Genomic DNA, 22,263 nt, shown 5'->3' with positions numbered 1-22,263 from the left:
CTCTCCAGGGAATTCCAAGGGCCGGAGTTGGAACCCGCCCGCTGTGGGACAACATTGGTCAGGGTGAATGTGGCCGCACGGTCTTCTGTTGTCTTCTGGTGCATGCTGGGATTGAGATGGCCCCTGGTGTAAGTGGAATTCTTGTAATCCTGAAGCACCGCTTGACTCTCCATCACATTCTGGTCCACGGTGGAGGTGAAGGCTTTCATTTCGGGGCTTGCACGAGAGAAGGCCAACTGAAAGAGAAGATGGCGGCGTTATTGTTGTGATAAGTAGAGCCGGTATTCATTTAGAGTGCAGATTAACGGAACGGCCTTAGCGCCACCGTCTGGTCTGGCATTAAGAATAATTACCACGCAGCTTTTAACACACGCAAGCTTCAGGTGTTTAATTGAACACCTTGGTACCGGCTTTACGCTACTTCCTGTCACACACGCACTGCATCATTCTACACTAAGCTCTCGTGAGGCATTACAAACAATTTACGAATATTAGGCCCGAGTACACTAGTACACATTGCATCTTCTCTTACCTGTGGTTCATACAGCCATGTTGAATTGGGGCGTTTCCCGTCTGCCAGGCTGATTATGTACGCAGAATACAATGGCGCTCGGCTCCGGCGGTGGTACATGCCGGCAAAGCGGTAACGATTCTTGAAGCGCTGACATATGGGCTGGTATCCGGATGCGTTGATGCCCTGCGGCGGTGTTCCCTTATAGAAGAAATCCAGGCACTTGGAAAAGTCCTGGTGGACCTCTGCGAGGGTCAGACCATCGAAGCAGCAAAGCAGAAGAAAAAGAACTCGGATGGAGAAGCGCAGGTGGCGCGTCTGCAACATCTTGCGCAAAGCAGCGAGACGTCTGCTGGGCCGAGACGCTTGAGGGCTGCTTGGTTTTTTCCATTTATATGTTGACGGCTAAAACTCTGCGGGTGACGCTTTTGTCCCAGCCCCCCTACCCTGGTTTGCAAACTTCCCCTCTTGACCGACAGTCACGGTGTCTTCTGTGAAACTATAGAATATCCGTAATGCATCACTAACCTCGGAAAAAAAACTTCCAATATGAAGGGACTGCTTCCCAAAAGTCTGTGATCTTTCTGACTCGGGATGGACAATCAGCTATATATCGGAAAATGATGCACCAATTGGTGCACTTTCCTGACGTAATTGGGTTGATGACAACAAATTAGATGAGTACTTTAATCTTTCTTCAAAACAATCAATTAAATTATTCAATGATTAAATAAAGGCTGGCTTCCTTTGTCTTTCTGTGTATTCTTTTTTTCTATTTCTCCTCTGCCACTCTCCATATTACATTTTGGTCAAATAAACTTCCCGTAATGTGGGAAAGCTAAACCTAAACACGGACGAGCATCTTATCAGACTTTTGTTTTCTGTTCTGTTTTTATCTTGGGGTGGGAAATCCTTACTCTCAGCCCCTTTTTAGACGCTTTTACCGGATGTACAAATTACTGGTATATGAAAAATACTATGGGGCAATGAGATGGGAAAACAAAAGAAGTCACATGTTTACTGTCACCCGTTCTCTTCCTCAGCTGCTTTGATGTTGCTTTTTTATGACAAGATAAAGTTTGTTTTAATAATTAGTAGAAGTTTGCATACTACAGCTGTGGTATGCTAAGAGCGTTCAGGTGGATTTCATATTATTAAATCAGGCTGTTATGCATACCAAATGATTCACGATAACATCAGGGAAGCGTAGCATTTCCTGGTGATTACATAACTTGGGGAGGACCCGGATTGCTGATAGTTTGAGTTCCAAACAATGAGCTGCTGAGTAAGTCGTTTTGCCACAGCGAAGTGTCAGTCGGTCGCCATCCATTGGTGTTGCTTCATAGCCACGAGTCACAGGTTTTGTTTTTCTTTCTCCTCCTTGAAACTTCATTTCATTTATTTCACCATGTGACTATTGTATCACTGTATATGTTGTGTTGCGTATAAAGACACAATTTTAGGAAAAACCTCAACATACAACAACGTGACAAGACGTCACATATTGTGTTTTTCAACAATTCTATGCAAATCTCGGTCGTCCCATAATTGTGCGTTGGCCAAAATGTCCCAGTGGTATTTATAGATGGTTTAAAGGTGCCTTTTGTCAGCCTTTACTGTGTGCCTGTGTTTTGAATGCGGGGGTGCCCAGCGCAGGCTGACATGTCAAAGAATGCGGGGGTCACATTGATTTGACATTTTGTAAACCAGCCCGTGTTGTATACATTAAAAAAACAGCCTCCGTCTGAAGCTTTGTGTTATAGTGTATTACTAATATGAACATTGTCTCCAATTTTTTTCATTTTTTTAATATTTAGATTTTACAAATATTCCAATTATGTTCTTGTAAATCTTTTTCTCAGTTTTTGAACTTGCTCTTTCAGTATACTTTTTTCAGATTAAATTGTCCATTTAGTTTTGTTTCCATAGTATTTCAAATTTATTTTTGTAAAATTTTAACTTTTTTTTACTTGAAAGAGTACCACTTTTTAATGATTTTTTTCTCCTACTTATTGCTCTTTTCTTCCATTTTGACATTTTATTTTGTAGTTTTCCAGCTGGCTATCAGTGGTTGCTTAATATTATACAGTATTAGCTCCACTGTGGTCTACATGTGTCGTCTATGGTTATGCCAGTTGCTGCACGTCTTCCTGTGCTCCTGTTTGCCGGAGCTCAGACCCCTCCCTCCTCTCTGCTCCCTCCTCCCTCCTCGTCTCTCTAGCAGAGTTCAGTGACGGGCGGAAGGCGTTTCAGTCGAGTCGGTTCTTGTCTGTCATTGCATGTCAGGACTATGTGTACACCGGAGGACAATGGCGGAGGCCGGCGCTCTTGAAGAACTCCAGTCAGAACTCACCTGTCCGGTCTGTCTGGAGCTCTTCCGCGACCCAGTCATCTTGGAGTGTGGACACCACTTCTGCCAGGTGTGTATCATCCAGTGCTGGGAGGCCAAGGCGGACGAACTTTCCAGCTGTCCCAAGTGCCGAAAGTCCTGTGGGCGTAAACTGCGACCCAACTCGCTGCTGTGTAACGTGGTGGACAGCGTGCGTCGAGCCGGGGCCATGGACATTGCCGCCGGGGGTGTGCCGCCGGGCGGATGGGACCCGGAAGGACCGCCGGAGGAGCTGGAGGAGCGGGAGCCCGGGTCGAGCATGAGCAGCGTAGCTTCCTCCATCGGACACTGGCCGCGTCTCTTTGGACCCGACCTGTGTGAGGAACACGAGGAGAAGCTGAAGCTTTACTGTGAGGACGACCAGCTGCCAATATGTCTGGTCTGTGGCATGTCGAGGGACCACAAGACGCATAATGTCATTCCTATTAACGAGGCCTTTGAGAACTACAAGGTATCTGCACTGAATATATCCACTTTATTCCTTTTCATCTATTTATTGTTATTTACACAGGCACATATTTGGCCACCTATCTACTCTTCGATTCATTGTACACAGGCACCTGTCTAGTTATCTATTAATTATATTTACACAGGCACCTATCTAGTCATCTATTTATTGTATTTACGCAGGCACCTATCTAGTCATCTATTTCATGTACTTACAAAGGTACCTAGCTATTTGTTGTATTTACACAGGCACATATCTAGTCATCTATTTAATGTATTTACAAAGGTACCTAGCTATTTGTTGTATTTACACAGGCACATATCTAGTCATCTATTTTATGTATTTACATAGGTACCTAGCTACTTGTATTTACACAGGCACCTATTTAGTCATCTATTTAATGTATTTACATAGGTACCTAGCTATTTATTATATTTACACAGGCACATATCTAGTCATCTATTTAATGTAAACAAGTGTCTAGCTAACAACTCCTTGGCCAGATGAGTTTGTTGTGGATGTTATCATTAGTTTATATCCACATGTCGATGCGATGTGCATAATATATGATATATATTGGTTTATATCATTATTTTTGTAAGTTTGAGTCCTGTTGTCATGCAGAAACATCTGCCTAAAATACAATCACAGTCCTCGTATTTCATTTTAAAAGAGCATATAAAAATGAAAAACAAAGCGATATGGGTGTGTCTAATTCTAAACCTGTCCTACTCCTTTTGTGATTAATGCAACACATTTGCAGCCTGTGGGAAGAATTTGTGTTGAAGAGGAATTTAGCAGGCCCATGTGAGCGCTAGTCGCATGCTAGAAGCTTTTACTGGAGTTTTGTTTGACTTACTAAGTCAAAGAGTTCAATTGTGTCATATGAGTCCCATTAAGGATGAGTTTTGTTCAGGGAGGAGAAAAACACTGAGCTCATCTTTTAATGTTGTCCCTCCCAATGCAGGATAAACTGTCTGTGGCTCTGGAGCGAGTTCAGCTGCAGTCAGAGGATGCCTTGCTTTTCCAAAAACAAACCAACGAGAAAATCCTACTCATCAAGGTTTGTGTCTTTTAGTTTTGTATGTGTGTATGTGTGCAAGTCTTGGCAAAAAAATGGAAGTGGAGTTGTGGTATAAGCGATGGGCCACCACCAACCTTGCCCACTTCCACCTGTAACTTCAAACCATGAATCAACTGCTGATTATTGCACAACGTGAAACACCTCACAAACACGCAGCACGGTGACATTTTCAAAAAGAGGACCCTTGCAAAATGCAAACGGGCGCTCAGGCATGACACACTGAGGTGGAGCATAAACGCGTCATGTCATGTTTGTCTTTCTCACACTCACTCACACACACTCTTACGCACACACGCTGGACACGTTGAGAATAGTTTGCATGCCACACGGACTGCAGTGAGGCTGGGCTGTTTTTCCGCTGCCAAGAGAAAGCTCAGTGTGTGTGACAGAGATCCAGTGTCAGAGTAGCTTGTTGGCTGTGTGGAAAGTTGTTGCACCAATATACTATACTGATTACTCAATAGTACAATAGTAGCCCTGCCTCCAAAGTTGAATACAATCTGTTTTGCATCTCCATGCAAGAAAAATACACCTCACAGGTACTATTAAACACTACTTGACGGGAGCAAAGCTGCACCACTCTGGGTCCCAACGTGCTGGCCAAGTGTGTACTTTATACGTAAACAGAAGACGAACGGTGAGCAAGCAAGGCTTCATGCTTTTCAGGCCTGCCATGAATACGATACGGAAAATTGCGGGACAATAAGGCGGCAAAAATGCATGCACGTGTTGCTCCTCACTCGCACCACTCTGTGTGTGCACTCACCAGCGGCCCCGCCTCCACCCACTGGGACAAGCAGCTGAAGGAATGAAAGGAGGGTTCGTTCACTCCGTTCACAGAATCAATGGGCCGAGGTTGAGACGGATGGAGAGTGAAGAGGATGTCAATATATCGAGGCCGGCAAAAATGATAGAGTTTGCTATTTATTTAGTTTGTTATTTAACTGATTTATTGATTATGGTGACAGGCAATTATTAAATGAATGAAATAATACATTTTCTAGGGTTAAAGGTTTGACTGTATTGATATCCAGTGCATTCACTGCTGGGCAATAATGGCTGTAATGCCTTGTGTCGGTTTGACCTACTTTTAGTGCACATTCGCCCATTTCCACGTCTATTTGTGTCTGTGAAAGGATGTGAGTAAACATAGTGGAGAGGAAGTTTGCCAATTCTCCTCTTCCTGTGTGTGTGCGTGAGTTTTCAGTGTCAGTTGGTGTCACGCTTGTCTAATAAAGCTCAGGATCAGGGCCTGTTGGGTATAATGAGGAGGGAATGCGGCATTTAGTATGTGGCAACACTGCTGTCATGCCGTTAGTCTTTCCTCTTTTGGTCTTATTATTATTATGTATCATAATATACATTTTTCACAACCTAATTCTCCAAAAATGACAAGTTTATTCATTGTTTGTTTTGTTTTACATCTATTTTTTCCAAATCTATTTTCTTTAATACGTCAACTGCTGATTTTTCATGTTTTTTTTGTGAAATCATATTTTAGAACGTACAACAGGCCAACAATAATAATAACTTAATTAGAGAGGTATAAAAAGGACATAGAAATGGCTGACCCTTTCCCTCATACTAGGAGCGAGCAGGTGACCTGGACGAGCTGGTCACTGCCGAGTTTGGCCGTCTGAGGGAGTTCCTCCAGGAGGAGGAGGAGCGCATCAAGGAGAAACTGCAGAAGCAGAAAGAGGAGAAACTCACCCAGCTGGAGGAGGCGCTCACCGAGGCCACGCAGCAGATCAGTCGGCTGGAAAGCACGGCGGGGCAGCTCCACCTCAAAATGACGGAGGAGGAAAACCCAGAGCAGCTTAAGGTGAGCGTATGGTATTTACCGTGTGTTCATGAAGGCACCTGGAAAGTACAGCGAGTGCATGGAAAATGACGTCAATGTTATTTTGTTTTTCTCCCGTTTTAGGGGATTAAAGATTTCATTGGAGGGTGAGTACCTTTTCGTAGAGTTAAAAAAAAATATGTGGCTTACATATTTCATTTCTGGTCTTGGTTTTTGATTTGTCCATGTTAGCCGACCTACCACTAGAGGGCGGTCTTACAAATGCCTCATCATCAAAAATGAATTGTTAATACCCATCGAGATGTTGACATCTACCCATACTACTCAACCTCTTCTGAGTAAACATTTCATTCCTAAAAAAGACGTATAAACGTCGTTATCTTGGCTATTAATGATTAATTACTATACAGTCACACTCAAAATGACTCAACACTCATTAAAAATTACATTTACAAATCGTATGTTTTTTAATGAATGGCTAATTTGAAAAAAATGACGTGAAAATGTTGCAGTGCACACATTTCATACAACCAGCAGGGGGCAGAATGACTGACAGAATGCCATTACTGCAGTAAAATAACCACTTCCTTGTTCTCGTAATGACAAGAAGTACCTTGATGGTTTCATTCTGTGCATCCTTCCAGGGCTGAGAGTCTGTTTGAGCGCCCCCTAGATGTCAGTGAGGATCTGCAGTCAGGAGAGTTCCTGGGACCTCTGCAGTACAGGACCTGGAGGAAAATGAGCACGGTTTTTCAGCCAGGTACTCAAACCAACCACACTTTACTGTTGAGCTTCCTGTAGTTTGCTGATGTTCTTTCTCGTCTTTCCCAGCTGTGACGGCGGTGTCACTGGACCCGGACACGGCCTACCCGTGCCTGTGGGTGTCCTCGTGTCGCACCAGCGTCCAGGTGGGCAAAATCCAGCCCAACCTGCCCAACAACCCGGAACGCTTCACTCGCTACAACATCGTCCTGGGTTCCCAGGCCTTCTCGGTGGGGAGACACTACTGGGAGGTGGAGGTGGGCGCCAAGACGGCGTGGGGCCTCGGGGTGGCTCAGGCGTCTGTCAACAGGAAGGAAGAGGTTAACCTTTGCCCCGAGGACGGTTTCTGGACCGTGGTGCTGAGAGACAACGGGGACGGCACCAGCGAGTACGAAGCGTGCACAGACTCGGAGGAGGACAGCTCGTTATATCCCCTCAAACCTCCGAGGCGGGTGGGGGTCTTTTTGGACTACGGCCGCGGCCAGGTGGGCTTTTACGACGCCGGCGATATGAGCCACCTGTTCACCTTTTATGATGCCAAATTCAAAGAGCCGGTTTTCCCTTACTTCAATCCCTGGCCGATTATTAACGGACACAACCGGGAGCCGCTCACCATCGTGACGCCCCGCTGGGCGTAGATGCGGCTGCGGCATGTCGGATGTACAGCCGGTGCTATCTTCCTATATTTGCTATCATCAACAAGGACCAGAACTACCCAGGACTTGGCTTCTATTTGGACCTCATTTAATGACTTTTTAATGACACTTTTGTTCAATGTGAAATATCTAACCCGTTCAGATGGAGTACACACAGAGTGATAGTAATAGTATTGGTGCAATATGTATGTAGAGTGTTTTATATGTACTGTAATACTAAACTGTTAAATACCAGTGTTGTATGTGCAATGTCATCTTCACAGCGTGTCCAGCCAAGACCGCATACACAAATATTCAAGGGTTGAAAAATGTTAAAGATACTAAAACCAATCCCATAGAGGTCAATACAGTATATTCATATGAGCTTTGGTCTTGGCTCTTTTTTCCACATTTTTGCTGTTTTATTTATTTTTACATTTTCTTCTTGTAATATGACTTTATTCCCATATTATAACTTTTTCCCCCAAACTCATTTGCCAAAAATTACTTTATTTTGTTTTCATCTTTCATTATTATGTTTTTAATGTCTAACTTTTTTTATATCTGACTGCTGTGCCCCGCCCTTTTTCTCATGTTTTAACTCTGTATTAATGAATGAATGTTGTATTGTATGTCTTCTACTCTGTTGACTTGCTTTTATTCAACTCCATTCTTCTGTAAAGTGTCGAGTATTTTGAAAAGCGCTATACAAATAAAATGTATTATTATTATTATTATAAAATATATTTTCCATTTGTTTCTATGATTTTCTTTAATATTTAAAATTTTTAATATGTCACTTTGCCTGTACTTCCCTCTGACAGCCCTTTCCCAGCAACTACAAAGCCAACTGCATGATTTTTAATGGTTATTGCAATTGCCGCGTTTTGCCACCAGAGGGCCCCACAGTCCCTTGGTGCTGTTGTAGTCCCATTTGGCCGCTAGAGGGCGAGCAGAACAGACTTTTTACCATTGCATAACTTACTAAACGTACTTTGGCAGGGAGTCAACCTGTGAATAATCAAGCCATTTAGCCCAATGCTTATTATTATGTGTCAAAAAGCATGGCCGATGGGACTATAGCACGTCATCACCTTGAAATGAACCTCTATGCTGTAGTACGGCGGCAGTGATATCTATTTCCACTTCATCCGCTGATAGGCGCGTCTCAGCTTGATGAATAGCTTCGTGCGAGCGAAGCCAATTGGTATCTCTGACTTCTGATACAAACAAATAAATAATGAGAATGACCTGAATGAATGCATCCATTATTCATGTGTGCATTTAGGCTGCTTTTATTGACTGCCAGGGTTACTCAAAGTGTCCTGATCTGTAATTAGATCTCATTGCAGGAAGGCTAACACGCAGTAACACAAGCCATCGCTACTAAATTACCGCCAAGGTGACGCTCCCGCTCTCATTGCGCCTCACCTTTGTTCCCAGAGGAGTCCAACGAGACGAAGCTGTATTCATTCTTCCATTTTCAAGTCCTGTAGGTTGATGATTGGGTGTCACAATACGGGGCCTGAAAAGTTAAACACAATCATTGAGGAACCGTTGAGTTGTTGTTGATATCAATTAACCTTTATGAAATATGTAGAGCAGAGGTGTGAACGGGAGTGTCAATGGTTGTTGGTTGATATGTGCCCCGCCATTGGCTGGCCGCCAGTCCAGGGTGTACCACGCTGCTGAAACACAAAGACGCTGGAAGGTCCAAACCTCCACATGAGCGAGCGCCTAACAAAACAACGTTGATGAACATCTTAGCTGCCCTGGCAGGCGCCTTAAAAAAATGCTTTTTTTTTTAAGTGAACCCCTTATTCATTCCCTCACGCCTCAGTCACAAACTGATGGTGGTAAACTACACCTGTAGCCACAGCTGCCCTGAGTAGTCTGATGAAAACCTGGCTGCCAATTCCCGCCCACAGCCTCTCCGACCACCCCAATACATTCATCCGGCAGCATGGGTAGTACTGGAGGCAACGTGAGAAAAGTGCCTTGCCCAAGGGCAACGACCGTGAATCAGTCAATACAGCTAAAAGGTACCACACAAGTCGAAACATCTATTTCTTAATAGTAGCAGGACATTTCAATCACACTGGTGCGTTAATTGTGCTAAACGATATAAGATAATTAACGTTGGAATGTGAGCTTGACCTGAGCTTGCTTTGCCGAGTCGCCCTTCTCTAGTGTGAGCCCCACTGATTGAAAACCATCTTCCCCTGCTTGTGCGCCTCATGTGCGCTCTGGCACAGAGACCCCCGCTATAAATACAAGCTCCAGCTTTTGCGTCATCTTTTTCTGGAAATGGATCGCTCTTTTCTTTACTTGGCCCCAGGAATTTGCCTCCCCCACCCTCCTCATCGATAATCAATGAGCGTGATCACCTGAGTTATTTTAGCGTATAGCGCGCGTACGTAAGAGGGAGAGCGAGCAGAAAAATATGCTAGCATGGCTGGGTGCTGCGGCGGCTCTAAAAATAGGGCTGAAAGGCTCACCTGTGTGCACATGTGTGTGCTCGGTGGTGCTTGCTGGATGAGATTATGCACGCAGGACAACACGGAGGTGATGCCTTCAATGACTCAATGTGTATGCCAAATAATAATAATAATAATAATAACACCACTGGTGGATGTATCACTAAATGGATGGCTGACCCGGGCAAGCGGGAAAGAATCCAATTTGTTTCCAGATATGAAAAGGGGATTGGGGGCAGATTGGGGACAGATTGAGGGCGAATGGAAGGAGAGGAGACAGGAGAAGCACGGGCAGAAATGAGGATTACTGCCAGGGTGGATGATGGTGAGGGAATGGCGCTTAAGATTTGGAGCAAGAAAGAGCAAGAACAGGGAGGACTTGGCAGGAGGGGGCCACGTGAGAGATAACCATAGATGGCCATGTTGAAACGGAGCAGGAAGTAAAGCAGCGTGGGACAGGTAAGAAAAGGGAGGAGGTATAGGGTGTCACCTAAAGGCCAGGAGATAGCGAGTGAGGACAGAGGTGCAGGAACCTAATCCCGGAGGCCAAGACAAAAGCTGATGATAAAACCCCACCAAGAGGAGAAATCTGCACAGAAGGAGGTGCGGCAGCGACGACGGGAGTGCAAGAAATGGGAGCGGGCCCCAAAGACCTGGCAGCGTTTGAGATGTCACTCCATCTAGCGACCCTTTGAAAGAGAAAAGAAGACACCGGCTGACTTTTTTTGTACTCTAGATTTCCGCAGCGGGGGCATTTTTCTCACTTTAAATAGAAATAAAGCAGAGAGGAGAGCGGCGGCTGAGAGGGACGAGACAGGGAGGGGGAGGGCGAGCGAGAGAGAGAGTGCGCGCCTGTGTCACATCGAGATGTTCATGATCATTCGAGAGTCGACGGCGGCGGGAGGCGGTGCTACTGCCATGAGCGTGCCACAGGAGAGGACCGCCAAACAGGTGGGTGTGCGTCTACCTTTTAAACATGCGTTATTATCATGATGATGATGATTATTGTTATTAATATTATTTTGCATGCATGCATCTGATTTGCACTGGAAACAGAATATTATCTTAAAAGTCGTTACAGTGGTCTCATGAAAATAAAGTGAACTGTAAACAGATTGCAATAATATTTTCCATTTGATGTCTGTGATGCAAAGCTGGACCTTGTAGTGATCAACAATGTTATGCAACGGTTCCTCAACAGTGTGTGCATATTTATACTTCATATTTCGGGGAAAAGACAAAATTCTTGAATATTAGCCATAGGTATAAGATGCACCGATACGTAAACAATAGCGCTAATAATAGCATAGCGTCATAATATAAAGTACATTATAAAGTTCAATATGTTTGTTATTGTCATTTAATATCTTGCCAAATAAAGAGCCAAATAAAAAGTAAAATATTACTTATAAAAAAATTAATGATTACCTCATTATGTCATTTTTTTAATAAGTTGTGTGGGAGCTCATATTCTTCTGTTTATTTCAATGGACGAAATGAGCGTATATTTCTAGTGAACGAGTGAATGCGGACATTGTGATGGTGTTGAGCGTATACCAATCTGACCTCCGGACCCCGGTATGACCTTTGACCGCCGCAGGTACAGGCCGCCATCAAGAAGAAGGTGGAGAAGCGCAGGAAGCGCACCAACGAGCAGGGGGGAGACATCCAGGTGTCCACGCCGCAGCCCGGCCGCACTCAAAGAGGTGTTCACGTCCTGACGACGCCCTCGGAAGACGGCCCCACGCTGGAGGACAGGCTGGAGGAGCTGATGGAGGGACCACAGAGAAGAGACAAGGTCAGGGAGGAGGCGGGGAGAGAGGAGGAGGCGCCGGTCGACCTGCTGCCCATCGTGGACTCTGTGTTTGGACAGGTAGTTCAGATGTCTTCTACTGTGTGTCTCATCATTCAACAGTAGCGTTGAATGCTATATGATCTATATGATCGGGGGGGGGGGTGCATATTGGGGACCTTTTTGACCATTTAAACTCACCATAGCGTAGTTCTGTGGAGGCTTTTTGTACCGAAATTAAGTATTGATCTAAATTAATAAACAGTAAATTAATAAATTCAATTGTAAAATATTTGATAAAATAATTAAACATTCCATATAATTTTTACATTTTAATGGAGGCTTATTTTTATTTTAAGGAGCCTTTTGATTTATGAAATGAAATTATTTATTTATTGAAGCTATTCAATGCTATTTTTATTTATTTTCTGGCATTTTTATTGAATTAAAGACGGACTGGAAAGCAGACTTGGGTCGGCAAGGCAGAAGCGAGCCAAAAGGAATCATAACAGGCGTGAAAACCAGGGACTCCTGATCAAAACGTTAAGACCAGTTGAAAAAAGGCCATTGTTTACATTTTGCACTGTTGGATCTTAAGGAGGTTCTAAGTAGGATCTTCAGGAGGTTCTATGTCGGATCTTAAGAGGGTCATGATGTCTTGATGGCAAAGGCAAAAAGGCGTTGGGATCGTTGAGCCATTTGATGTTATTACGTTGCTCCTGAGGTTGGACACAGTAAGACAGTCATTGCAAACATCTGAAAAACATCCTGAGGGTTATGGAACAAAGTACTCCGGTCTCCTCCCACATTCCAAAAACATGCTAGGTTAATTAGCGACTCCAAATTGTCCAAAGGTGTGAATATGAGTGTGAATGGTTGTTTGTCTATATGTGCCCGGCGATTGGCTGGCGACCAGTCCGGGGTGTACCCCGCCTCTCGCCCCAAGACAGCTGGGATAGGCTCCAGAACACCCTCATGAGGAAAAAGCGGTAGAAAATGAATGAATGCTCTCCATGTCAATACAAGACTAGAGAGAAACAGTGCCCTCTGCTGGAGGCGAAGGGCCATGACCCCCTGGTGCCCCTTATGCAGAGTGGCCACTGTGTTGAAGCCTGATAGTTTGCGGCCTATCCGGCGGCTTTAATGACATCTGCAGCCTCAATTCATACATTAAACTCCACCGCATGCATCTCATTGTAACATTAAAAGGCATAAAAAAAGCTGCGTTTAATACGAGCGACAAACTTCCATTTCATTTAACCCGGAGTGCATGCTGGGAATAGCAGGAGCATCAACGCTAAGGATGAGATAGCGTGTGTTTGAGAGGATTTAAGCTCCTTTACTTTAGGAAACATTAGGAAAGTGTAATCCGTAACAGATAGGGCCACGGGCAGCCAGAGATGCCATGACACCGCCGTGCATCCCAGCGGCCATTGTGCACCAGCTCAGCATCGCGTCACAGGAGACATGAGACGCGGGAGGAAACCATTACGGCATCTGTCGGTGCGCGGCTCCGACACGGGGGGAGCCTGGAGTGAGGAAGCGTAGAAATAAATACAGGAGGAGATTAAGATAGCTTCGCGGCCCGTGTGAGTCATTCTGCTGTTTGTCTGACTCGGAGGAGAGGATGTCACACGCTGACGTCAACGGGAAATGCACAGAAAAAGAAAAACAGCTGATGTCAGTGGCGATGCGAGTGGGTGGCTGTCTGCGGAAGCAGGAAGTGGAAGGAAGAAGCGACTCTGGTTGATTGCTGCAGGAGATCAGTTCCTGGTTGGCGCTGATGGGTTCTCAACCCACACACTGTCAACTCAAGTGTTGCACAACCACAGACTAAGAGGCTGTGGAAAAGAAATGCATGTTATCTTTCCACAGTGATTGACAGTTGTACCAGTACGGTAAAAACGGTAAAATCAAGAAAGACGATACATAACCACAGCAAACATGGCGACATCGTTGGTTCGGATTCTCTTCAATATCCGCTATGCTCCACATGTCATTGGCCACTCGGGTACCAAAGGAGTGGTGCTCCTTTAGGACACTATGGACAGATTCCAGCCGTGAAATCCTTGAACTCATTCACTACCTGTTTATACTTTTTTTTTTATTTGCATGAGAGGCACAAAGACGTGATGATGCAAATGTACAATCAGAGAAAGCGTGTTTGATGCCGTTTTGAGCCAAGAAAACGACCAAAAGGTGGCAGAAGTGCATCTCTTCTATTGAAAAGGCCTAGGATCTTTCAGCATCTTTTACTGGCTAAAAGAGTGTTAATCTTTCCAAGAAATATATAATAGTCTTGAGTGTTATAGGTTTTTACTGCAGCATTTGGTGATGTTTTTTTTACGTAATTGGCATCAAATAACATCCACCCCCGCCTCCCCTATTCCTTACATTGTCTTTCTTTGATTGACAGCTCTCGTTAGTGGACACCAGCTGCTCAGCATCTGACACCAGATCAGTGCACAATGCACACACAAACACACGCATCTCATTTTCGTGAAATGTGATAAGAGGGAAGGGAGCTGCTAATTAATCAGTCGCAATGCTAGCAAGCTAGTTGCTGGTGTCACTTCATTTGTTTCATTTATTAAGTGAGTTGATGATCAGCGCATTGGTTGACTGGCCATATAAAGAGAGCATTAATAAGAATAATGATACAGTACATGGTTTTCATGTCTGTACAGTATTACTGTACTTGGCGCTGAGTAAGAAACAAACTCCGGCGCCCTCTTGTGGTGGAAACGGCTTACGGCAGCAGACCAACACACGACGCAGTTCTCTGGTTTCAAAGCTGTCTCTGCTTCAGGTCACACACACGCACGCACGCACGCACGCACGCACGCACACACGTCTGTCGTCCCTTCATCATCAGCACAACACTTTCTCAAAGTCGCCAGACATCCACAGACACGCCAAACATCACAACGTGTACTGCACATACACCATAGTTTACCACAACAGCCGTTATTTATTCATTCATTTATTAATAATAATAATGATAATAATAATCCATATTGCGAGGGGCGACTGTAATCCTGTACTTTCATTTATCTTTCTTTCCATAAAATACAGCAACATATTTCCTATTGCTTATTTCAAACATCATTGCAAATGGTGATTAATCATGATTAATTTGAAATCTGACTATCTGATTAAACATTTTAATCATCACACAGCCCCCATGAAAGCAAGCAAATTAATGAGCTCCAACATTATCAGCACGTTTTGTCCTCTGGGCCAAATACAGCTGGGATAGGCTCCAGCAGATCCACACGCCTCGTCAGGACAATTGGTATAGGAAATGGACAGATTAAATTAGATTAAATTAGATTAAATTAGCCACGACAACAGATGCATTTGACAATATTTAGTTTGGACATTTCGACATTCTCTTTGCTGATTAACTTGTCATGTTTGATGCAATATTTAGACCAATGTAAAGTAAAAATAAAAACTACATGGAGTATATCCGGGTCACTGACAGTATTCTTGCATTGCCTTTTGTATCATCATCATCATCATCATCATCATCATCATCACACTCGCCACTTTAATCTGACACAGCGGACATTAATCCCCTTCTGTTTTGGCACTCTTAATTCTCCTCCTGAAAGTTGTTGCGCTGAGGATGAAGTGGTGCTGATGCGGCAGAGATTACAGAGTATGGGGGGGGGGGCTAGTTTGGTTTGTGCAAAAATGGGTGGAGTCACCCAGGCTTGTGTACGACTGCATGGACGGGGTCGGCACTTCTTGGGCGTCTGGTATCACAGCCAACATGGGGGCACACTTTGGGAATTTTCCATCCGCCTTGGAGGAGCTACAGCACGTGGTTCAGCCGCGCCAGTGAAGAGGAACGAGGAGAGGAACAAGGAAGAGGAACGTGAAGAAAAAGTCACCGAGTTTGAGAGAAGAGGGACAAAGGGGGTGAAGACTGGGGGGGGCTGGGTGATGGGTAACTGCACCAAATCCTCCATGAAAGACAAAATGAAGAAGGTAAGAGCGTGATGGGACATCAGTTTAAAAACTCTTTCCTTTGTTTTCACTTTATGGGGCAAATATTCTTTTTAATACAATTTCAATGTTATTTTTATTAAGACTATTTGTATGAAATGAATCAATAATACTTCTATGATTATTTAATGAATATGACTATTTCATCATCACTGGACTGTTTTGTCCAGTGATTGGCTGGGAGTTGAACTGTGTCGCCAAATGTGGTTCCCGGCCTGATGGAGGTAACTTTTTGAGGTGTTGGTATCAACTATTGTCGATATTGAAAATACCCAGCGACTGGGGACTGGAATGATGAGAACGAGAGTTGAGGATGATGTTTCTCCAAAGGGGGCGTCAGAGGGGTCCCTGGGGTACAATGCGAGGGGCATGGACCACGGGGGTCCACATCAGGAAGGAGGAGAAGAAGAAGAGGAGGGGGGAGCGAAGCAGAAGCTGTTGAAAGATCCTTTCGGCACACCGAAGAACTGCAACATGCTGCAAGACATCGTGGGCCCGGCCTGCGTCTTCCTCAAACGGGGCTTTTCGCTGACGCTTGTATGTAACGACCCTGTGACCAACCCTGCCCCCGCCCCCACCCTCCATGCTCATCACCATCTGACACGTCACCCGCCATGCATCACTGCTTCGGGGTCAATCGTTGACTTCCATGGATAAATCATCGACGCGTCGCTCGCTCCCGCTCGGAGTGGTGCCGGGGTTCGGGGCGGAGCTTGTCTGCCCTGCACGGGCTTGTGGGGTAAACCTGCTCACCCACTCCTCGGCGATTTGTTGTGTATTGGGTGGGAAGGCAGACAGGGTTCAAAGGTCACTTGTGTGATTTTATTTACCTGGTGCCAAATCCTCTCGTCTGTGGGAGGGACATTTGCTCATGTTACGCTCATCCGTACGGACAACCGCGACTTAAAAGCTGCTTTCTTTCATTTCTACTGTTTCATTTTTTTCCAATTCAATTCATATTTTGATGTTATTCTTATAAAATTATTGTTTTATTTTAATTTTCTTCCTAAACATTTTTACAATGTGTCGTGGTCCATTAGAAAAACAGCCATGGACCTCAAATGGCCCCGGAGCCACATATTGCACACCAGTGACCTAAAGAGCAGTATATATATATTTTTTTTTTATACCAAATTTGGCAAGATATTAGACAATGTAACACATGAATATAATAAAATAAAATTTAAAATAGAAAGAATATTATAATATAATATAATATTTAAAAATGACATTAAAAAAATGCCACTCCACCATACGGCCTCCAAACTAATTATTAACTAAACCAATTAACTAACTATAAAACAATAATTGAATTGTCATTGTGAGGATAAGCGGTACAAAATGAATAAATAATAAATCTTATAATGATTTTTTATTTACAATACAAAAATAGGTATGCTGTACTGACAAAAAATGCAATGAGAAGATAATAAATGCAGCTCTCATGTTCAATGTCACCACCATGCCCTCACAACTCCTACTCACCGCATCGTGTACCCGTATGGGATGCAGTAGAAGGCTTCATCTCCATCCATGCTGACATGCATCTTCCTTGCCTCCAACAGGATAGAGAGCTGAGACCAGAAGAGATGGACGGTAAGATGAACATTACTTCTCTCCACGAACCTAACACCACAGCTGACCTCCACTTCTAACACCGCGTGCCCTCAGAGCTCCGTGAGGCCTTTTTGGAGTTTGATAAGAACAAAGATGGCTACATCAGCCACAAAGACCTGGGAGAGTGCATGCGGACCATGGGATACATGCCCACGGAGATGGAGCTCATCGAGCTCAGTCAGCAGATCTGTGAGTGGACCTCAACTGAATGACTTCTGGTAAAAGCGCCAAACTGACAACCTGGTGTCTGTCGTGCAGGTGGGGGCAAAGTGGACTTTGAAGACTTTGTGGAGCTGATGGGGCCCAAAATGCTTGCAGAGACCGCAGACATGATTGGAGTCAAAGAACTGCGAGATGCATTCAAAGAGGTCGGGATACTCCGCTACTCTGTGTGGTTATATGGAAGAGACCGCCTTGATATTTTTAACCTTTATTGCTCCTTGGTAATGTTTTGATCCAGGCTGTGCTAAATTGTATTTTTTTTAAATATGTCGTGGACCTGTTACAAAAAGACCCAAATGGCCACAGGTGGCGCACTAGAAACACCAGTGTCTTAGGGACGTTCAGTTCTAATAGTTATCCGTGTAAAGTTTCTAAAAGACTTATAAATAAAACCATAAAAGCAGTTGAATATGGAGGGTAAGACCGTGAAGGTCCACGATATGAAATATGAAACATATTACGGCCCTAATACATGTAGTAATAGTTTAAACCAGAAGCCACGCCAGAAATCAATGCAGCACAAAATTAAAGCACACAAGATATCAACTTCTCGTTCACGTCAAAAAAGATTCATTAAAATATCGACAACAAAACACTAAACATTAACTTATGCTAGCCATTACGCTGATTAGCAAAACAAAATGGCGCTTAGCATTATGCTAAATTAACACAAACACCAAAGACGACATTCTAATGTCGATTAGCATATTGGTCGTTCCTGCATTTGAGTATATTATATTTACAAAAACAGGCACTCGAATAAGTTACAAAATAAACAAGTCAGGCACATTAGAATACATTTATAACGCAAAAGGTGACAACTTTCTTCAAACTCACCTCAGTACGGCAAGCCCGAATGGACAAAAGACTGGTCAGCAACGTCTTCTTCGTTTTTATTGTGTTGGTTTTCTTCTTCGTTGGTATTTTTTTACACTCAACGAAATTGTCTTAAAGAGGCAGTGCACCTTTTATTGTGCCCACAGTTTGACTCCAATGGCGACGGACAGATCAGTTTAACGGAGCTACGCGAGGCCATGAAGAAGCTGATGGGGGAACAAGTGACCAACAGAGAGATTAACGAGATACTCAGGGACGTCGACCTGAACGGAGACGGTTTGGTGGACTTTGAAGGTGACTCCAGAGCTTCGCTTCACATTGAAACGTTTGTCCTAAAGTCACCATATTCACCTTCTGTCTCTTTTTTTTTTGCAGAGTTTGTGCGAATGATGTCGCGCTGATGTGAAGACAACGGTCGTTGGAATACATTGCTCTTTCTTTCTTTCTTTGTTTGCAGCTCCAGAGTTATATTTTTACAGAAAATATTCCAAAATAGAATAAAAAGTGACTTGTGCATATACTGTATGGGCTAAAGTGTTGGTGCTTTTCTCCAGCATGGCTCAAAGCGAGGTCCATAAAAGCATGCTCGGATGAGCATCGGATGAGCATCAAGCAGTGTTTGGGGTCAAACATCAGTGACCTCTGACATCACGAAATCCAGTGGAACACCCTACAGCTTGTCACGGCACAGCAGACTGTGGAGATGCATCACTTGTTTGTTGGAGTGTACATTTGTGTGGAAAAGTGGAAAAAAAATAACTTTTAGTAATAAAAATGTACACCGATTCTCTCATTGGTTGTAAAGAAACCCATTCATTCCATAACTTGGTTTTTGTTAAATTTGGCTACATTCTGACTTTGTGGTTCGATCCTGATGTTTTTCTGAGGTTTGTAGTTTCTCTCAGGTGTTATTTTTCATATCAATTCACCCGACAACAAGTTTGAAAGACAGATTTTCCTTTTTATTGTAAACTTGGCCAGGATTCTGTACAGCAGAAAACGTGTGTAATGCACAGGGGTCAGGAGTCCGGGCGGGAAGCGCTTGAGGACTCAGTTTCCCATGATGCATTGTACCCTGAAACCGAGAATCTTCTGTAAATCTTCTGAAAGGTGTCTCCTTCTTTCTTCGCGTATGGAGCATGAAGATAGGGACTTGAAAATAAAAAGAGAGGAAGGGGGGGGGGACTAAGCTCAGCCCATAGGGGAGAAAGAGAAACGTGGACAGTGAGGAATGGAGGTGAGGGGGTCCCGGCTGGTCCTTCATGAGATGAGGTCCACAGGTCTAGAAGATCCTCACCCTTTCCCCCGATCTCCCTGCCTTTTTTTTTCCTGTTGCTGTTGAGGTAAAGGCTTCAGACGTCTTTCCCCCTTCCCCTCTTCTTGCGCCCCTCTCCCTCACTTCCGCTCTTCCTCTTTCTCTCCTTCCCCGAGCCTCACTTGCTGGACATGGTGTAGCAGCCCTGTTGGTGCCACTGCATGTCGCGGATGCGCCTCACGGACTGGAACTGAGGGGTGCGGGCGCCGTACTCGTTGAAGTGCCTGTAGTCGCCCTTCTCCAGCAGGTACTGGCTGCCGCGGTACCCGGGGAACTGGTATCCCACAAAGCTGGGGAGAAGAAGAGGAAGCAAAACTTTGACTTGTGTTGCCTGTTTACGCTCAGCATTACGGTAAAATCACTCACCCTTGCTCAAGTTAAGCTTGTCTATCACAATAATCATTTTCTTTGTATACTGGTCTAGACCTAGCCTATACTGGTCTTTAGTCCTTTATCAGGCAAAGAACTATCTTTGGTAAAATGGAAGCCACAAGCCTCCCTATACAATTAACAGGAAAAGGCTATATAATAAATACATATAATGGGAAAAATATGACTCTTTGAACCTGTCATTTAATCCATTATTATAATTATTTTGTAAAAACAAAAGCAAAGATTATTCCAAAATATTTCGGATAAAGGATTACAGTTTGATGGTGATTAAGGAGATTAATTAAGGAGAAACATTTTGAAAGCCATCCAAACTGCGACCGCTGTACTAATTCCAAACTCACGTTCCACAGCTGACAATGATGCTGCCCACTCTGTCGGTGAATCCGTAGGAGAACAGGCTGGGAACGTCGTCGTCCATGATCTCCATCTTGCGGCCCTTGAACTCGCCCACCTCATGCAGGCAGATCTTGTGCTTCTCGGGGTCCTGTTTGGACACACCGAAGACGTCAGCGTGGTGGTTCTCTTGGAGATAATCTAGAAGATAATTGATGGCGGTCTTGATGTTACCATTCTGACGGGCCTGAAGGAGAGCAGGTAGTCGTTCTTCTGACAGTTGCTCCAGGAGTCCCAGCGAGGGTACTCTCCCTTTTCCAGGATGTACATCTCACCGCAGAGGTTTATCTGCTCGAAGCCCACGAAGCTGCCAAAGAAACGGCATGAACGTAGCACCAGAGTGAGGACACCGACAAAGTGACGGACGTTCCCTTAGGACTTACGGGCCGCATTCCACGCGCAGGGAGCGCACACGATCCATCCCCAGCTCACAGATGTTCATGATCTCGCTGCTGATCTCGATCATGCGTCCCTGGAAGTTCTCCTGGTCGAACACGAACATCTGCAGCCAGAGAAGACAGACAGTGAGCCTTAGTGACAACGCACGTTTCAATTTGAGGCTCCACGCCAGAAGGTACACACCTTGTAGGAAGTCAGACCAAACTCGGACTTCTTGCTCTGAGCGGCCTTCCCGTCAGTCTGGGAAGAGGACTTGGACTTGTCTCCACTGGACATGATTGCTGCATGGGGGGGGGGACAAAGGGACAAATGAAGGATGCATTTGGATCTCTAAGCTTCCACATGACAGGAAGCGTACGCGGCGTCCGCCTTACCTGCCTGCGTGTGATGCGTACGCTGAGCTTCACTCAAGAGTGTGTGTGGCCCGGCTGCGCCCCTCCTTTTTATACGCTGGCGCCCACGGGAGAGGGATTACCGCCAGAGAAACGAACCTGCTGAGGTCAGAGACGTGACACAAAAGAAACGACTGCATCATCACAGGGGGACAGACAGAGGGGATGGGCGGGGTGGGGGGGCGGCCAGCGGCCAATAGGAGCGATATATTAGTCCATATAGTGTACACTATGTACTCTACGTATGGAGTCAACTTCCATGACTCTTAGCGCCTAATACTGCGTGTGATTGACTTCCTGTACACGCTGTGTACATGTACATGTCATACAAGCTTATTTAATTATGTAAATATATATTATATATATATATATATTGCTATTACACATTTGATGAGCTTTTCTTTAAATGTGGACACAAGTGGAAGTAGCGCTTTTTTTGTTTTAATAATTCATTGAAAAAATATATATCCACTTAACCATAGTCTTAAATAAATACTGGATTTTGATACAATATCTGGTGTGGACAAAGTAAAACTCACATATAATAAATGTATATAATATGTATAATACACAAAAAATGATAATACATACATATATTATATATATATAATATATACACACACATATATACATATAATATATATATTTTATTATTATAATTTGATTTATTATTTTAATATATTATATATTTTTTCTATTATATATTAAATACATAATATATTAATATATTTTTTTATTATTTTAATAAATATAAATATAATATACAAACGTGACACCCCTCC

General features: G+C 44.1%; 3 protein-coding genes and 2 long non-coding RNA genes across 7 annotated transcripts; 2 read left to right on the top strand and 3 right to left on the bottom strand.

Moving 5' to 3' along the window:
• The first annotated feature begins 2,759 nt into the window (after window positions 1-2,759).
• LOC131110264 (nuclear factor 7, brain-like) lies at window positions 2,760-8,330 on the top strand. The gene is made up of 6 exons (XM_058063196.2): window positions 2,760-3,351; window positions 4,316-4,411; window positions 6,021-6,254; window positions 6,357-6,379; window positions 6,878-6,993; window positions 7,065-8,330. Exons 1-6 carry the CDS (start codon window positions 2,791-2,793, stop codon window positions 7,631-7,633), a joined length of 1,599 nt encoding a protein of 532 aa, XP_057919179.2. The 5' UTR covers window positions 2,760-2,790; the 3' UTR covers window positions 7,634-8,330.
• Window positions 5,788-12,004, bottom strand: LOC144894657 (uncharacterized). The gene is made up of 5 exons (XR_013625309.1): window positions 11,674-12,004; window positions 9,062-9,155; window positions 8,725-8,850; window positions 6,847-7,295; window positions 5,788-6,292 (listed from the first exon to the last, which is right to left on the bottom strand). It is a non-coding gene; the product is annotated as an uncharacterized LOC144894657 (long non-coding RNA).
• cabp2b (calcium binding protein 2b) lies at window positions 10,929-19,178 on the top strand. Of its 3 annotated transcripts, XM_058063197.2 has the most exons (7): window positions 10,929-11,058; window positions 11,708-11,980; window positions 17,479-17,509; window positions 17,585-17,719; window positions 17,789-17,898; window positions 18,736-18,883; window positions 18,965-19,178. In XM_058063197.2, the coding sequence occupies exons 1-7, from the start codon at window positions 10,975-10,977 to the stop codon at window positions 18,988-18,990; spliced, it is 807 nt and encodes a 268-aa protein (XP_057919180.2). In that variant the 5' UTR covers window positions 10,929-10,974; the 3' UTR covers window positions 18,991-19,178. The 3 variants fall into 3 exon arrangements, with proteins under 3 accessions (XP_057919180.2, XP_057919182.1, XP_057919181.2); XM_058063199.2 differs by lacking the exons at window positions 10,929-11,058; window positions 11,708-11,980 and adding an exon at window positions 15,636-15,895; XM_058063198.2 differs by lacking the exons at window positions 10,929-11,058; window positions 11,708-11,980 and adding an exon at window positions 16,294-16,450.
• Window positions 12,882-17,970, bottom strand: LOC131110267 (uncharacterized). The gene is made up of 3 exons (XR_013625310.1): window positions 17,557-17,970; window positions 17,411-17,487; window positions 12,882-13,940 (listed from the first exon to the last, which is right to left on the bottom strand). It is a non-coding gene; the product is annotated as an uncharacterized LOC131110267 (long non-coding RNA).
• A 351-nt stretch (window positions 19,179-19,529) lies between the features above and the next one.
• Window positions 19,530-21,531, bottom strand: crybb1l1 (crystallin, beta B1, like 1). Its single transcript, XM_058063066.2, has 6 exons — window positions 21,464-21,531; window positions 21,273-21,370; window positions 21,074-21,192; window positions 20,865-20,997; window positions 20,639-20,781; window positions 19,530-20,194 (listed from the first exon to the last, which is right to left on the bottom strand). The coding sequence occupies exons 2-6, from the start codon at window positions 21,363-21,365 to the stop codon at window positions 20,023-20,025; spliced, it is 660 nt and encodes a 219-aa protein (XP_057919049.1). The 5' UTR covers window positions 21,366-21,370; window positions 21,464-21,531; the 3' UTR covers window positions 19,530-20,022.
• Between the last annotated feature and the right edge of the window lie 732 nt (window positions 21,532-22,263).

Source organism: Doryrhamphus excisus, linkage group LG22 (genome assembly GCF_037039965.1).
Source record: "Doryrhamphus excisus strain RoL-2023G ecotype Guam linkage group LG22, RoL_Dexc_Guam_v1.1, whole genome shotgun sequence".
Classification (NCBI taxonomy): Eukaryota; Metazoa; Chordata; class Actinopteri; order Syngnathiformes; family Syngnathidae; genus Doryrhamphus; species Doryrhamphus excisus.
The sequence above is the reverse complement of the archived record's forward strand: the minus strand, read 5'-3'. Positions and strand labels throughout refer to the sequence as shown.

What these genes read in the sequence shown, in the direction of transcription:
- LOC131110264 (XM_058063196.2), top strand. Translation starts at nt 2,791, where the DNA reads ATGTCAGGACTATGTGTACACCGGAGGACAATGGCGGAGGCCGGCGCT. An exon ending in AGGCCTTTGAGAACTACAAG is followed by an intron (nt 3,352 to 4,315) that starts GTATCTGCACTG and finishes CTCCCAATGCAG; the next exon opens with GATAAACTGTCTGTGGCTCT. An exon ending in GAGCACGGTTTTTCAGCCAG is followed by an intron (nt 6,994 to 7,064) that starts GTACTCAAACCA and finishes CGTCTTTCCCAG; the next exon opens with CTGTGACGGCGGTGTCACTG.
- cabp2b (XM_058063197.2), top strand. Translation starts at nt 10,975, where the DNA reads ATGTTCATGATCATTCGAGAGTCGACGGCGGCGGGAGGCGGTGCTACT. An exon ending in TGGACTCTGTGTTTGGACAG is followed by an intron (nt 11,981 to 17,478) that starts GTAGTTCAGATG and finishes TGCCTCCAACAG; the next exon opens with GATAGAGAGCTGAGACCAGA. An exon ending in GAGACCAGAAGAGATGGACG is followed by an intron (nt 17,510 to 17,584) that starts GTAAGATGAACA and finishes GCGTGCCCTCAG; the next exon opens with AGCTCCGTGAGGCCTTTTTG.
- crybb1l1 (XM_058063066.2), bottom strand. Translation starts at nt 21,365, where the DNA reads ATGTCCAGTGGAGACAAGTCCAAGTCCTCTTCCCAGACTGACGGGAAG. An exon ending in CCTTCAGGCCCGTCAGAATG is followed by an intron (nt 20,782 to 20,864) that starts GTAACATCAAGA and finishes GTGTCCAAACAG; the next exon opens with GACCCCGAGAAGCACAAGAT. An exon ending in ATCATTGTCAGCTGTGGAAC is followed by an intron (nt 20,195 to 20,638) that starts GTGAGTTTGGAA and finishes TCTTCTCCCCAG; the next exon opens with CTTTGTGGGATACCAGTTCC.